Source organism: Brassica rapa, chromosome A03 (assembly GCF_000309985.2).
Source record: "Brassica rapa cultivar Chiifu-401-42 chromosome A03, CAAS_Brap_v3.01, whole genome shotgun sequence".
Taxonomy (NCBI): Eukaryota; Viridiplantae; Streptophyta; class Magnoliopsida; order Brassicales; family Brassicaceae; genus Brassica; species Brassica rapa.
Window position 1 is genome coordinate 29331750 of NC_024797.2, and position 14288 is coordinate 29346037.

The 14288-nt window shown below is 35.7% G+C and overlaps 3 protein-coding genes across 4 annotated transcripts; 1 reads left to right on the forward strand and 2 right to left on the reverse strand.

Moving 5' to 3' along the window:
- Window positions 1-1186: 1186 nt before the first annotated feature.
- Window positions 1187-4421, forward strand: LOC103861988 (putative F-box/LRR-repeat protein 19). Of its 2 annotated transcripts, none has more exons than XM_009139702.3 (3): window positions 1187-2459; window positions 3403-3734; window positions 3805-4421. In XM_009139702.3, the coding sequence occupies exons 2-3, from the start codon at window positions 3403-3405 to the stop codon at window positions 4310-4312; spliced, it is 840 nt and encodes a 279-aa protein (XP_009137950.1). In that variant the 5' UTR covers window positions 1187-2459; the 3' UTR covers window positions 4313-4421. The 2 variants fall into 2 exon arrangements, with proteins under 2 accessions (XP_009137950.1, XP_018513069.1); XM_018657553.2 differs by having other exon boundaries at window positions 1188-2459; window positions 3353-3734.
- A 6165-nt stretch (window positions 4422-10586) lies between these two features.
- On the reverse strand, window positions 10587-11772 carry LOC117132650 (LEAF RUST 10 DISEASE-RESISTANCE LOCUS RECEPTOR-LIKE PROTEIN KINASE-like 2.5). Its single transcript, XM_033287445.1, has 2 exons — window positions 11760-11772; window positions 10587-11302 (listed from the first exon to the last, which is right to left on the reverse strand). The coding sequence occupies exons 1-2, from the start codon at window positions 11770-11772 to the stop codon at window positions 10587-10589; spliced, it is 729 nt and encodes a 242-aa protein (XP_033143336.1).
- Window positions 11773-11987: 215 nt separating this feature from the next.
- LOC103861989 (lectin-domain containing receptor kinase VI.3-like) lies at window positions 11988-13142 on the reverse strand. The gene is made up of 2 exons (XM_033288382.1): window positions 12131-13142; window positions 11988-12039 (listed from the first exon to the last, which is right to left on the reverse strand). The coding sequence occupies exons 1-2, from the start codon at window positions 13086-13088 to the stop codon at window positions 12002-12004; spliced, it is 996 nt and encodes a 331-aa protein (XP_033144273.1). The 5' UTR covers window positions 13089-13142; the 3' UTR covers window positions 11988-12001.
- Window positions 13143-14288: the final 1146 nt, after the last annotated feature.

The window sequence follows — 14288 nt, forward strand, 5'->3', positions numbered from 1 at the left end:
ATTTTCATAATGCATATATGATATACTAGTACATTTCGAAGTAAAAATGGCTCTCCTCATTTTAATTTGTAGATTAAAGATACAAATTATTGAAATCGGGTGAAATTAATATTTGTAAATACATTAGATTAGAATAAGAAAGTAAAAGAGAAACATAAAATATTGCTAAAAGACTAACTTTTATCGATGATATTAATACTCGTGAATATATTCAATATAAACAAAAAAATTGTACGAAAAGACATCATCATCAACAACCATCTCCAGTTACACAAAAAAAAATTAGACAATATTTAGAAATTTTGACGGTTATAAATCAAACTTGCCTGACTATTAGTGTTGTTGTAATATTTAAATTTGTGTAATAGTTATTTATTCATGTAATTTTTAAAAGCTTTTTTGTTAAGTTTCTTTTGTATACTTTTGTTATCTAAAACTAGTTTTAAACATTTTAAATCTTATTTTAAAGTTTTATTTAATTTTATGTGTTACCTTAAATTTTATAAACAAAATTTAAAATATTTATGATATGTAATTTTTTAAAGGATTAAACAATAAACAAGAAAATATTTATAAATCATAAATGTGATGTGTAATTGTAAGGACCAAAATGCAAATAAAAATATGAAACTTCAAATTTGAAGTTTTGAGTAGTGAAACTTCAAATATAGAGTTTCAATACTCAAAACTTCAAATTTGAAGTTTGAAGTTTCTTTTTGGAAAACAAAAAACTTCATATTTGAAGTTATAAAGTGTCTTTTGGAGATGCTCTAAAAAGGAACTTCAAAACTTCAAATTTGAAGTTTTGAGGAGCAAAATTTTATATTTGAAGTTTCACTACTCAAAACTTCAAATTTGAAGTTTCATATTTTTATTTGCATTTTGGTCCATATACACATCACATTTATGATTCATAAATATTTTCTTGTTTATTGTTTTAATCCTTATAAAAATTATATCTCATAAATATTTTAAGTTTTTTTTACACATAAAATTAAATAAAACTTAAAATAAGATTTAAAATATTTAAAACTAGATGTAGATAACAAAAATATACAAAAGAAATTTTAAATTTTTTTAAAAAAAATTACTTGAAGACATAACTATTATACATATTTAAATATTGCAACAACACTAATAGTCAGGTAAGTTTGATCCGGAACCTTCAAAATTTCCAAATATTGTTTAATTTTTTTTTGTGTAACTGAAGATAGTTGTTGTTGTTGATGATGATGTCTTTTCGTACAATTCTTTCTTATTCATATTGAATATATTCACGAGTATTAATATCATCGATAAAATTTAGTCTTTTAGCAATATTTTATGTTTTTCTTTTACTTTCTTATTCTCATCTAATTTATTTACAAGTATTATTATCACCCGATTTCAACAATTTTTTTATCTCTAATCTACAAATTAAAAATGAGGAGAGCCATTTTTACTTCGAGATGCACTAGTAGATCATATATACATTACGAAAATCACTTTAAGGAATAATATGGTATTTTGCTTGAAGTTTAATATTAATTAAGTTATTTTATTTAAAATTTTGTATTTTAATATAATATTTTATTAATTATTATTGTTGTAATATGTTTATACATGTGCTAGTTATTTATATTTTTTTTATGAATTCAAATTAGTTATGACAAATATAAGGACCATATTATAAAATACAAATAATTTTGAAGCTGAGTTTGAAGTTTTGCTTTTGGAGAATAACACCTTTAAACTTCAAATATAAAGTTTTGAAAACTTCAAAATAGAGTTCCTTTTTGGAGATGCTCTCTCTATTCTATATCAAGTTGTAAGTGTTGTGTACAATTTTTTAGCTGATAAATTGATTAGAGTAAATCACACAAAATATGTTTAGGAAGAATATCATTAGACTCTTGAGAATTATGTTACAAAGATGCATATTGCTTATATAGTAATGGAAAAAACTAATTCTAATTTGGTATTTTTTTATCAATGTTTTTAGATTTGTTTCTATTTTCTAGATCTTTTTTTGGATCTCATACTGTACTCATTGGGCATACTAAAGATATCTTGTAATTTTTTTTCCAATATTATGCATAATTTGTTTTTTCGAAGATTGAAACCAAGAGCAGTTGTAGAAGCATTAATGAACTTTTGGTCAAACTACCAGACCAAAGGGTTTTTTTTTTCACATTTCTAGATCTTTTCTTATCTTTTTCTATTTTTCATAATCTCCAAATATTAACAAACAATTCTCAGCACACAAAAGGGGAAAAACTGAAAAGTCAACAAAAGATTTCATAGAAGAAAGATTCTACTTTGTGTTTTTTGGTCTCAAAAAGACTACTCGTACTCCAAACTTCTTTTGAGTCAACGGCTGAGTAAAGATAAATGCGTCTTGGATTTTATGTTTCAAGAACAAGAAGCTGAGAAACCACAAAGGTAAATATCAAGAAACAAGAACTCTGATCAAGACAAAGGTATAATATCGATCAAAATATGATATACTCTGTTCTAGTCTTCTTAGAGCATCTCCAACCCACCTCTATATTTGCTTCTATATACTATAATAGAGGAAAATCTACTCCATCCCATCTCTATTTCTTCCCCTAAAATAGAGATTGCTATTTTCTCCTCTATATTTAGGGGAAAAAATAGCATTCCTCTATAATAGAAACATACTTTTTTATTTACACAACAGTCTTTTAATTTTTTGTGGTTATAATTAAAATACATGTTTATGTAGAAATACATTATTTTTACATATAAAACCCAATTATCTTTTGTTTACATAATATTTTTAATTTTTACAGTTATAAGTAAATAAAATAAATAGATAATATTATTATTTTATGTGAAAGTCTAATTTTTAATAAATAATACTTAATTTTATATTTAAAACTAAAATTACTAATTATATTTTAATAACTAAAAAATCTACATAAACTTTACATATTGATAACATATTTATTTAAATATTAATTAATACAACATATTAAAACATCTTAATATTATGGTAAATTACTTTCGGATCTCCATAATGATTGGTTAGATAATGTATACTTTGTTTTATTATTTTTGTTTAATGTTTTTTGTAACAAACTGTTTAAATTAAATAATATTGCACTTTTATGAAAAAAAATCCAAAAGATATAATGAATGGATCAATTTTCAATATTTATAAGTTAAAAGGCGTTAATTGTAAAATTTTAAAAGAATCTCTTAATAATATTCCTTTTTAGAAGAGAAAATAGAGAAATACATTGGAGATAAACTCACATTTATTATAGAGTTTCTCTATTATAAAGAAAAAAATAGAGAAATACATTGGAGATAGTCTTAGACATATCGATCATAACTTTTGCTCTGTAAGGTTTTGTCTCCACTGAGGGTCACAATCTTTTCTTCTTCGTTCTTGATCAGATGGGATCTACACTCCACCCTGACTGGACAGAATTGATTCGAGAATGTCTCATCGACATCTTCTCACGGTTAAGCACGGGGAAACGATGGAACGGACCGATGCTTGTCTGCAAGAAGTGGATGAACGTTTGCCAAGACACGTCCCTCAACACTGTCTTGGATCTCGAATCTGAGTTTCTGACCTCCACCAATACGACCTACTGGTGGAGTCCTGAGTTCGAGGAAAAAGTTGACACAACCATCCGGTCTGTTGTGGATCAGAGCCAGGGCGAACTCAGGGAGCTTCGAGTCAGGCATTGTACGAATCAGTCTCTCTCCTACGTCGCCGAGAGGTACGTACAGTCTTTATTTACTTGTGGTGTTTCCATGGAAGTTTTAGTCTGATTAAATCTTGATTTGCAGGTGTCCTAATCTTGAGGTACTTTGGGTTAAGTACAGCCCAAAGGTTACTATTGAGTCCATGAAGAAGATTGCATTAAACTGCCCCAAGCTTAAAGAGCTTGATATAAGCTGCTCTTATGAAATATCTTGTGAGTGCATGGAACTAGTTGGTACAAACTGCAAGAATCTTCAGGTCCTGAAACGGAACTTGATGCAGCCTTCAGAGGTGGCAAGGTTAAGGCGTTATGCCTACGTGAAGAAGCAGTATCTATCTGTTGAAACTTTAGGAAACGTTGATGCGTATACGATTGGGAGACACATGCATCAGCTGAAGCACCTGGAACTTCGAAACTCCACATTGACTGATAAAGCTTTTGCTCATCTTTGTAAAAGATGTTCGGATCTTGAGTACTTGGACTTGGTCGGGAGTAGTTATCTGACTAGCGTTGGTGTTGCTAATGGTACCTCGAGCTTGAAGAATCTGAAGGAGATCAAGAAACCAGATTTTGCAGCCACTGTGTTCTACTAGTTGAACACATAGTTTTGTTATTTTGTTGGCTGAGTTTAAGCATTTTGGTTTTCTATTCCTTTTTTCATGTCATATACTCTCTTTGCTTAAATATAATCATATCCTCTTAGTCCACCAGTAAAAAAAAATCGAGATTAATGAGATTCTTTAGGAACAATGCCACCAACATGTATACTTTGTGTCAGCCCAACTGCTTATTTGTGTAAACAAACTAATTTATTTCTATGATACTTAAATTAATAGATGGTTCCAAGTTTTTAAGATTTTTCTCATGTCCTTTCTTATCATGAAAAAAGTTTCATGGTTTTATAAAGAAGCAATTTTTTTTGTAAAAGAATTTCTTACAAGACGGCAGAATTACCAAAACTAATAGAGTAATAGTTCATCTTTGTTTCCTAACGATATGCGTTAGGACAAGAACATTAAGCTATGCATGAAGTTTCTGAATACAAATCACGAAGTTTTCAACATATAGAGCTTTACAAACCTGCAGGGTGTTTGGATGGAACCTGAAATTCTCGATATCATCTTTGGGTGTAACGCCGTGAATGCAGACAGTGTATCACATTACTTGAATAATTTATAGTTGCTTTGGTTCCGAGGTAGTTGCTTTGGTTCCGAAAGGAGGCTTATTGGATCATTTATCTCTGACATTAATTAGTAGAACATTAGCATAAGCATTATATTCTATATTATGCAATCAACATTTGTTAGAAAATCAAAAGCAATTTTTAGAAAATTATGTTTGTATCAAAAAATGTTATTATAAAAACAATTTTACAATTAATATATATATTTTTTTTTAAAACAATATTTAACATTTAAATTAAAATTAAATTACACAAATAAATTACATTTTTAATGTTAAATATTATTTATAAAAATATTAATTTAATTGTAAAGTTTATTTTTAAAATAACATTTTTGATATAAACAAATTTGTTAATACTATTAAATAGTATAAATTTATTATATATCTTTCTTAATTTTATATATTAATATATATTAGAAATATATTCCAAGGAAATAAATATATTATATATTATGTACTAATATAATAATTTTAAATAACATGTTCATATTGTTCTACTAAACATTCTTTTAAATATAGTTTAATAAAAACATACAATTTTCGCAGCATACTGTTTATATAGCATACTGCTATTGCTTTATCATTCCTTCTACCGACTAAAGCTGTAAACCGAAATATCTCTCGAAAGTGTGGAAGATTCTTGAAGAGGCGTAATGGGAACTTGAAAAACAGGCCTAGGAGGGACTTCAAGAGCATCCAAACTTCCTTCCATCATCTCCACAACTCTTTTCATGCATGGTCTATTTGATGGATAAGACTGGATACACCACAGAGCCACAAAGATCATCTTCTTCGTGATTTCTTCTTCTTCTTTGGTTAGGTCATCATCCCCATAAAGCCTACTCTGTTGTTCATTTTCAAGATCATTATAAATCCAATCTGGGAAATAAATCGAGCTAGTGTTTGAGGTAGGGTTTTCGACAGTGTCTTTGTTTGTTGCACCAATCATCTCAAGTACCAGCATTCCATAGCTATAGACATCTGTTAAGGTTCTAGAAGGATCTAGAACCGATATATATGTTAGATAAGGATATTCTGTTGTACAAGTTAGAGATTACGATAAGTACTAAGGATATTTGAGTATATCTCGGAGTTGTCGAGATGTATATAACAATGTACGTATGTTAACGTGAATAACAAGTTATCTTCTCATAGTTCTCTTGTCTTTCATGGTATCAGAGCCACCCAAATAAATTCTTTGTGTAGTTGACGAGAGAAGAAGAAGAAAATGAGTGATGGAAAATCCATTGTGAGTACATCAAGTGTAGCAGGCGAAGGAACCTATTCTCCTTATTACTTGGCTCCAGCAGATAATCCGGGGACAGCTATTACTCCGGTGGTCTTGACTGGAGAGAACTATGCTGAGTGGGCATCAGAACTCGAGAATGCGCTACGTGCTAAGCGAAAGATCGGGTTTGTTAATGGGAGTTTGAAGATTCCTGATGAGACCGAGAAACCTTTGGAGGCGGAGATGTGGAGAACGGCGAACTCCATGATAGTAGGGTGGATCAGAGCGTCGATCTCTCCAGTTCTGCGATCAACGGTTCCTTTCTCACCTGACGCCAACAAGATGTGGTCTGATCTCAAGAGACGCTTCTCAGTGGGAAGTGCCGTGAGAGTACATCAGCTCAAGGCGGAGCTGGCTTCGTGCAAGCAGGAAGGATCTAGTGTTATGGAGTATTTTGGGAGATTGTCTCAGAAGTGGGAAGAGTTGTTGAATTGTAAGCCTATCCCGACGTGTACGTGTAAGGCTGCAGAGATTTATGCTAAAGAATACGAAGAAGAAAAGGTTCATCAATTCCTTATGGGATTGGATGAAGCGAGATTTGGTAATGTATGCACCAACATCATAGGAATGGAGACATTGCCAGACCTTAACTCTGTGTATCAGAAAGTGGTGCGAGAAGAGAAGAGACTGGGAGCCTCGAGGAGTGAGTCCAAAGAAACACCGGTGGAGTTTGCAGCTAAAGTAATGTCGGGAGAAGGAGAAGATACTGCGACAGGGGGAGCAGTGGTGGTAAAGAGATCCTCTATGGTTTGCAGTAACTGTGGAAGATCCGGACACGAGAAGAAGGAGTGTTGGCAGATCATTGGGTTTCCTGAGTGGTACACTGAAAGAAACCAGTCCAGTGGAAGAGGTGGCAGAGGAGGAAGAGGTCGTGGTAGAACTAACTCCTCACGAGCAAATGCAGTACAAACACAGGGCCCTTCCGGGAACCAGAGCTCAGCCATACCTCAGTTCACTGCCGATCAATGGGCATCACTAACCGCGCTTCTTGAACGTCAAAAGCCTTCTCCAATACCAGATAGGTTGAATGGTACGGTACAAACAGGAGAGGTTATTATAGACACCGGAGCATCGCATCACATGACAGGGGATGTAACACTCCTGATCGACGTCCATAGTGTCATTCCCTGTCCAGTGAGCTTTGCAGACGGTAGCAATGTCATGGCTATCAAGTGTGGTAACTTGAGACTGTCGTCGAGCCTGACATTGAAGAATGTTCTCTATGTTCCAAATTTAAATTGTACTCTGTTGTCAGTAGCAAAGTTGCTCAGACAGACTGGTTGCTTAGCTGTATTTACAGACACATTGTGTATTTTGCAGGACCGTTTTACGAGGACTCTGATTGGAGCCGGTGAAGTCAAAGATGGTGTTTATGTTTATCGGGATGTCACGGTTAAGAGGGGTCACAGAGTTAAAGCTTCTGAAGATCAAGCTGTGTGGCATCGTCGTCTAGGACATCCTGCTTATGGTGTTTTGAGTTTCTTACCTTTTATTTCTGGTGTTAAAGACGTCCCAAACAAGTTTGGTGGATGCGATATTTGTTTTCAATCAAAACAGACTAGAGAGGTGTTTCCTGAAAGTCTTAATAAAAGTTTGGCGATTTTTGATTTGATACACGTTGATCTTTGGGGTCCTTATCGCATACCATCTTCATGTGGAGCTGTGTATTTTTTAACTATTGTAGATGATTTCTCCAGAGCTGTGTGGATTCATCTCTTGCTTGAGAAGAGCGAGGTTAAACGAGTTTTACCAAACTTCATATCTCTTACACATCGACAGTTTGGTCACAAGGTCAAGACAGTCAGAAGTGACAATGGGACTGAATTCATGTGCTTGACCAAGTACTTCGAGGAGAAGGGAATAATAGATCAGACATCTTGCGTCAGTACTCCTCAACAGAATGGCAGGGTGGAGAGGAAGCATCGCCATATCCTAAATGTTGCGCGATCACTTCTGTTCCAAGCCAACTTACCGGTTCGTTTTTGGGGAGAGAGTGTTTTGGCAGCAGCACATCTTATAAACAGAACTCCCACAAAGGTGCTTGGTGGGAAGACTCCTTATGAAGTTCTGTATAAGAAAGTGCCTTCATACGATGACATAAAGACGTTTGGGTGTTTGTGTTTTGTACATCACGCGAGAAGAGATAAAGACAAGTTTGGAGTGAGAAGCAAAAGGTGTGTCTTTGTGGGATATCCCTTTGGAAAGAAGGGGTGGAAATTGTATGATATGGAGACAGAGGAGTTCCTGGTATCGAGGGATGTGGTGTTTGATGAGAGCATTTTCCCATATGAAGAAAAGAAAGCAGTCGAGAGTAGAGCCCTGCCTCAACTAGACCTTGGAGTTTATGATGAATCACAACCAGAGATAGTGATAGACAAAGGGACAGGAGGCGTCGCTACTGGTATTGACATAGAACAAATCGTAGAAACAGAGGAGGAAGGGGTTCTAGAAGTAACACAGCCAGTGGTGGCAGAGGAGCTAGGCCGTGGTCATCGTAGACCAACTCCATCAGTTAAACTGTGAGATTATGTCACATACAATGCAAGCGCATGTCCTGATAAACAGAACAGCATCCCCGGTCTACAATCAGAGCTACCCTCGACGGTTCCAGGTAAAACAAAGTGTTTGTATCCCATCACAGACTATGTTACTGACGATAATTTTTCAGAACATCATAAGGCCTTTCTAGCAGCTGTGAGTGCAGGAGTAATCCCGAAAAACTACAAAGAAGCATTTGCAGATGAGAGGTGGAAGAAGGCTGTAAAAGGAGAAGTTGGTGCGCTTGAGATCAACAGAACATGGGATGTGGTGGACTTGCCGGCTGGTAAGAAAGCGATTGGTAGTAAATGGGTATTTACCATCAAATACAATGCAGATGGGACGATCGAGAGATACAAGGCGCGACTTGTGTGTTGTGGTAACCATCAGATTGAAGGGGAGGATTATGAAGAGACTTTTGCACCAGTGGCAAAGATGGATACAGTGAGAATACTATTGGAGGTTGCAGTAGCTAAGAACTGGGAGGTTCACCAAATGGATGTGAGCAACGCTTTTCTTCATGGAGAACTTGAAGAGGAGGTGTATATGAGACTCCCACCAGGATTTCAGTCTGATAATCCGAACAAGGTGTGCCGTTTGCGAAAGTCCTTGTATGGACTAAAACAGGCGCCGAGATGTTGGTTTGAGAAGCTGACAAAAGCGCTGAAGAGTTTTGGTTTTGTGCAATCATATGAGGATGCATCATTGTTCATCTTTGTGAAGGAGGGAAAGAGCATCCGCGTGCTTATATATGTAGATGATCTGATCATAGCTGGCAACGATCTTGAGATGATAAAGAAGTTTAAAGAATACATGAGCAAGTGTTTTCTTATGAAGGATCTCGGGAGAGCTAAATATTTTCTTGGTATAGAGATAGCAAGAGGGCCACTGGGGATGTTTCTCTCGCAGAGAAAATACGCTTTAGACATTGTAAACGAGGTGGGGATGCTGGGGTGTAAACCAGTCTCAACCCCGATGGAGGTTAACCATAAATTGTTGGCTGATAAGGGTCCGCTGTTTGACGATCCAGTGAGGTTCAGAAGGATAGTTGGACGACTGGTGTACCTCACTATAACTCGTCCTGACTTGAATTATTCAGTTCATGTACTATGCCAAGTCATGCACAAGCCGACGAATGCACATTGGGAAGCTGCGATGAGGGTTCTCCGCTACTTGAAAGGGTGTCCAGGACAGGGTATAATGTTGAGGTCTGATAGTGATCTGCACGTCAGAGCTTATTGTGACTCAGATTGGAATGCTTGTCCAAGAACGCGACGATCACTCTCTGCGTATATGGTGCTGTTGGGAAACTCACCAGTTGCCTGGAGAACGAAGAAGCAAGACACTGTGTCTCATTCGTCAGCGGAGGCAGAGTATAGAGCTATGTCTGATGCATTAAAGGAGCTTAAGTGGTTGAAGAGGTTACTGGCAGATTTTGGAGTGGAGCATGAGAAGCCTATGGACTTGTTCTGTGATAGCAAGTCAGCTATTTATATTGCCGCAAATCCTGTCTTTCATGAGCGTACCAAACATATAGAGTCTGACTGTCATGCTGTGAGAGATGGAGTTAAAGCTAAGCTTATTGCAACAAGACATGTTAGGACGAACGAACAGCTTGCAGACATATTGACGAAGGCGTTGGGGAGTCCTGCGTTCTACTACTTGTTGTCCAAGTTCGGAGTGTACAACTTGCACGCTCCAACTTGAAGGGGAGTGTTAAGGTTCTAGAAGGATCTAGAACCGATATATATGTTAGATAAGGATATTCTGTTGTACAAGTTAGAGATTACGATAAGTACTAAGGATATCTGAGTATATCTCGGAGTTGTCGAGATGTATATAACAATGTACGTATGTTAACGTGAATAACAAGTTATCTTCTCATAGTTCTCTTGTCTTTCAACATCTGACTTGTGAGACACACCACCATAAACTCTGGAGATCATCTCTGGCGCAATGTACCCTATTGTGCCTCTTGTGTCCAACAGTGACATGATGCTCTCTTTCTTCTCGCAGAGCTTAGCGAGGCCAAAGTCAGAAACTTTGGGGCAAAGATTGCAATCCAACAACACGTTCTGCGGTTTAATGTCGAAATGTACAATCCTTGTTTTGCAGCCGTAGTGCAAGTACTCAAGACCACGAGCAACTCCTAGTAAAATCTCGTAAAGCGTTCTTCTCCATTCCGCAATTGATGAGGCCGCGTTTGTGGATATAAATTGATCCAAAGACCCATTCTCTAGAAATTCATAAACAATCATTCTTTTTGATCCTTCATAGCAGAATCCAATCAAAGAAACAATGTTGACATGAGATGTTTGGCTCATACTGGCGACTTCGTTGATGAAATCTTCACCGTTTCTCTTTGAGTCCTTCAAAACCTTCACCGCGACCTTACGGCCATCAGGAAGGTTTCCTTTGTAAACAGTTCCAAATCCTCCTTTCCCAACTACACAAGCAAATGAGTTTGTAAACCTCTTCACTTCATTGTAATGATAATGCTTCAGTGGGGTAAGAGCCTTGAGGTTTTTTCTTCTCTGAGCATTTGATGTTTTCCTCTTTCTGATAAAAAATGCTACGACCCCCAACACCACGAGAGTACTTACTATCAAACTCGCCGCTAAGGAAAAAAAAAGATTCTATTAGGGCATTTTATTTCTAAAGTATTTAAAATTTTGAAGTTTAATTTCTCGAGTATTTTCAATTAGCAAATTAAATATTCAAGTATTATATGCACATATTTATTTTCCAACTAAAATTATGATTAGAATATACAAGTTAAAAAGTTGATGCAAACTAGTGTTTTTACAACTGAACCGGAAGCTGACCCGAATAATTTTTGGATCACTGTTCAATATAGTTCGACTATGTCAAATATGGTTCAATAATCTGTTTTAATATATCCGTGTGTATAAATTTAAAAGTAATGTTAGTGAATTAGTCTAATGACTCTGAGATTCAATCCGGCTACGTGACCGGTTCATGGTTGAACCAATTAGTAGATCCAGCCCGGCTATGCAATCAGGTCAAACCGGGTTCAACCATCGGGCCGGTCCGGTTTTAAAAGCACTGATGGAAACTGTTATTTTTCCGTTCATCAGTTAACCGTTCTTAATTTCGCGCAGTTACTATTGGTTGGAAAATAATTATGTGAGAGCAATACTTAAGTATTTAAACCTGCAGATTTCAAATACTTTGGGAATGAAATGCCTATTTTTCCATTCTATTTGTTAAATTTTTATCAAAGAAATCTAAAGATTTTGTGGTTAGGTATCTAACCTATGAGAATCTTTGTGACTGTGGATTGATTATCTGAAAAACGTTTAAGAAAGTATACCTTGTGAGTACGGAATCAAACTAAAATCTGAGATAAGTTGAGGGAATCTCAAATGATTTTTGTAACCTTTATTCTTGAGCTGTTGCCAAAGAGGAAGTTCCTGTAAAACTAGACTGTCTGCAGTTAAACCATCTCGACAGCTTCTGAAACTCCAACCCATCAAATAATGAGCACTCGACCTATCTTTTCCTGTGGCTGCTGTGAATCCAACATACATTTCTTCTTGCACGATCTCCGACAGTTTTGGAACAACATGGGAGATGAATGGGGTTGATGGGGCGATTGGAAGTTTGGCAAAGGAAACGATCAAACTCAGCACTTGGTTTTGTCCGTTGTAATCCAAACGGATTATGATTGGTTCGAGCTGGAAACCCTCTTCTTTTACTTCATCTTCAGTTGTATAAGCTACCGGGACCTGGACATCCGAGGTGACACTGTTAAAATTCAAACCGATGTGATTGCCTGTTGTTGCATGAGTACCGTCCTTAAACCCTTGTATAGTGTCGAACTCGACTGCGAAAACGTGGTTCGTTGGGTTCCCGTCGTTGGTCTCGTTGAGAAGTCCAAAGTATTGGCCAGAGCCGGCGCCTGGACGGTTTGGGGTGGGAGATAGTGTGAAGGTGAAGCCGAAACCACCTCCGTTGGTAGAGCTGGAAGGGACTAAAGTGAAGACGAAAGAAGTGCTAAACGAACAAACTTTTGAGTGATTGAGGTTGCTGCTATGGTCAAGCAGCCTCACCGGTTTGCGGTAGAACGCTGTTCCAGTGACGCTTAAGTTTCCATCGGTGAGTCTCAGTAGTCCATCGGGTTTGATGGCAGCTGCTCCTTCTGTTTGAATCTCCGAGTTGTTGTTTTCCCTAAAACCTTTGAAAATGAACTCTGTTGTTGGTGGTGGTGTCTCCGATTCGCCACTCTGAGCTTGAACAGAGAAGCTTAAAAAGTGGAAGAGTACGAACAAAAGTGAGGCCACGAGTGTAGACATAGGAAAACAAGAACAGAGAGAACGGGTTGGAAGTAAGAACATAATATAAGTGGTGGATCTAGAATCATTTATAGTTGGGGGCACAGTACTTACAACAAGACAAAACCACTATGAACCAGGGTCACTTTTTTTGTTTATTCACTAAACTAAGAACAATTGAATCAAATTAGCTTAAGCTGTTTAGAAAAAAAATAAAAAAGAGTAGGGGGCACATGCCCCCGTAACCGTAAGGCTACGTCCGCGCCCCCTCGTGATTCGATGATCATGCAAGTCGTAAGAGCAAGAAGGGATTTTCAAAGTTTTGAACAAAAAAGTCTTGTCTTCCTTTTCAACGGTTTCTTCACGATCACACACTGACGCACACATATCTGTGATTGTCTAGGACTTTGACTCTCATGGCTTTTAAACTAAACATTTTACAAAACAATTGGCTGTGGCTTTAGAAAAAAAAAAATTAAAAGTCACAAATGCTAACTTTTAGAAAAAGTAAAAAAAAAAATCAAGAAAAAATAGATGTTGACGCTTTGAGAGTTTTTAAGGACTTTGAGAAATTTTAAGAAAGTCAAAGTGTGATTGGTAAAATTATTGACTAGAAATTTTAGATAATTGTAAAGTTCAAAAGAATATCATTCATTATCAACGACTTCTATGTTCTCAGCCTGACGCTTTCAATACACGTGAACCACCTTTGACCGAGCTCTGCTTCCTGGTTCAACTTACTATCACTAAACCGGTATAGTGTTACTTAAGGGTTGATTGGAAAATGTTGTAACATTTTTACAAAACAATTATGCTTTAGATTTAAAAACGAACTAGAACTTAACCCGCACGTCCATGCGGGTATTATATTCATTTAATATACAACAGTATTGTTTTACCTGAGTAATGGTAAATAAAATAACAATAATCATACTAAATATAAAAATTGCAAATTCAGTCATTTATAAATACAATAATTGTAAAATTTGAATTTGTAAATAGAATTTATTTGTTTCAAATTTTCATTTTAGTTCTCGTTTCTTGTATACTAATAAAGCAAAATCTAAAAACAAAATATGCTATGTTTTTTCATTTTGATGTGAGTAAAGTTTTTTCATTTGTAAATAACTAAATCTACCATTTATAAGCAAATGAACAACAATTTGGATCAATATTTTTATATGATTGTAGTATATAGTGTTAGCACATTAACTATTTGAAATAATCAAATAAATAAATATTTTTAAAACATAAGTTGGATAG

Bases quoted from the DNA above. Each gene is read 5' to 3' on its own strand.
- LOC103861989 (XM_033288382.1), bottom strand. From the start codon at position 13,088: ATGTTCTTACTTCCAACCCGTTCTCTCTGTTCTTGTTTTCCTATGTCT. The intron at 12,040-12,130 runs GTTACAAAAATC...AACGTTTTTCAG, and splicing joins GCAACAGCTCAAGAATAAAG to ATAATCAATCCACAGTCACA.
- LOC103861988 (XM_009139702.3), top strand. From the start codon at position 3,403: ATGGGATCTACACTCCACCCTGACTGGACAGAATTGATTCGAGAATGT. The intron at 3,735-3,804 runs GTACGTACAGTC...CTTGATTTGCAG, and splicing joins CTCTCCTACGTCGCCGAGAG to GTGTCCTAATCTTGAGGTAC.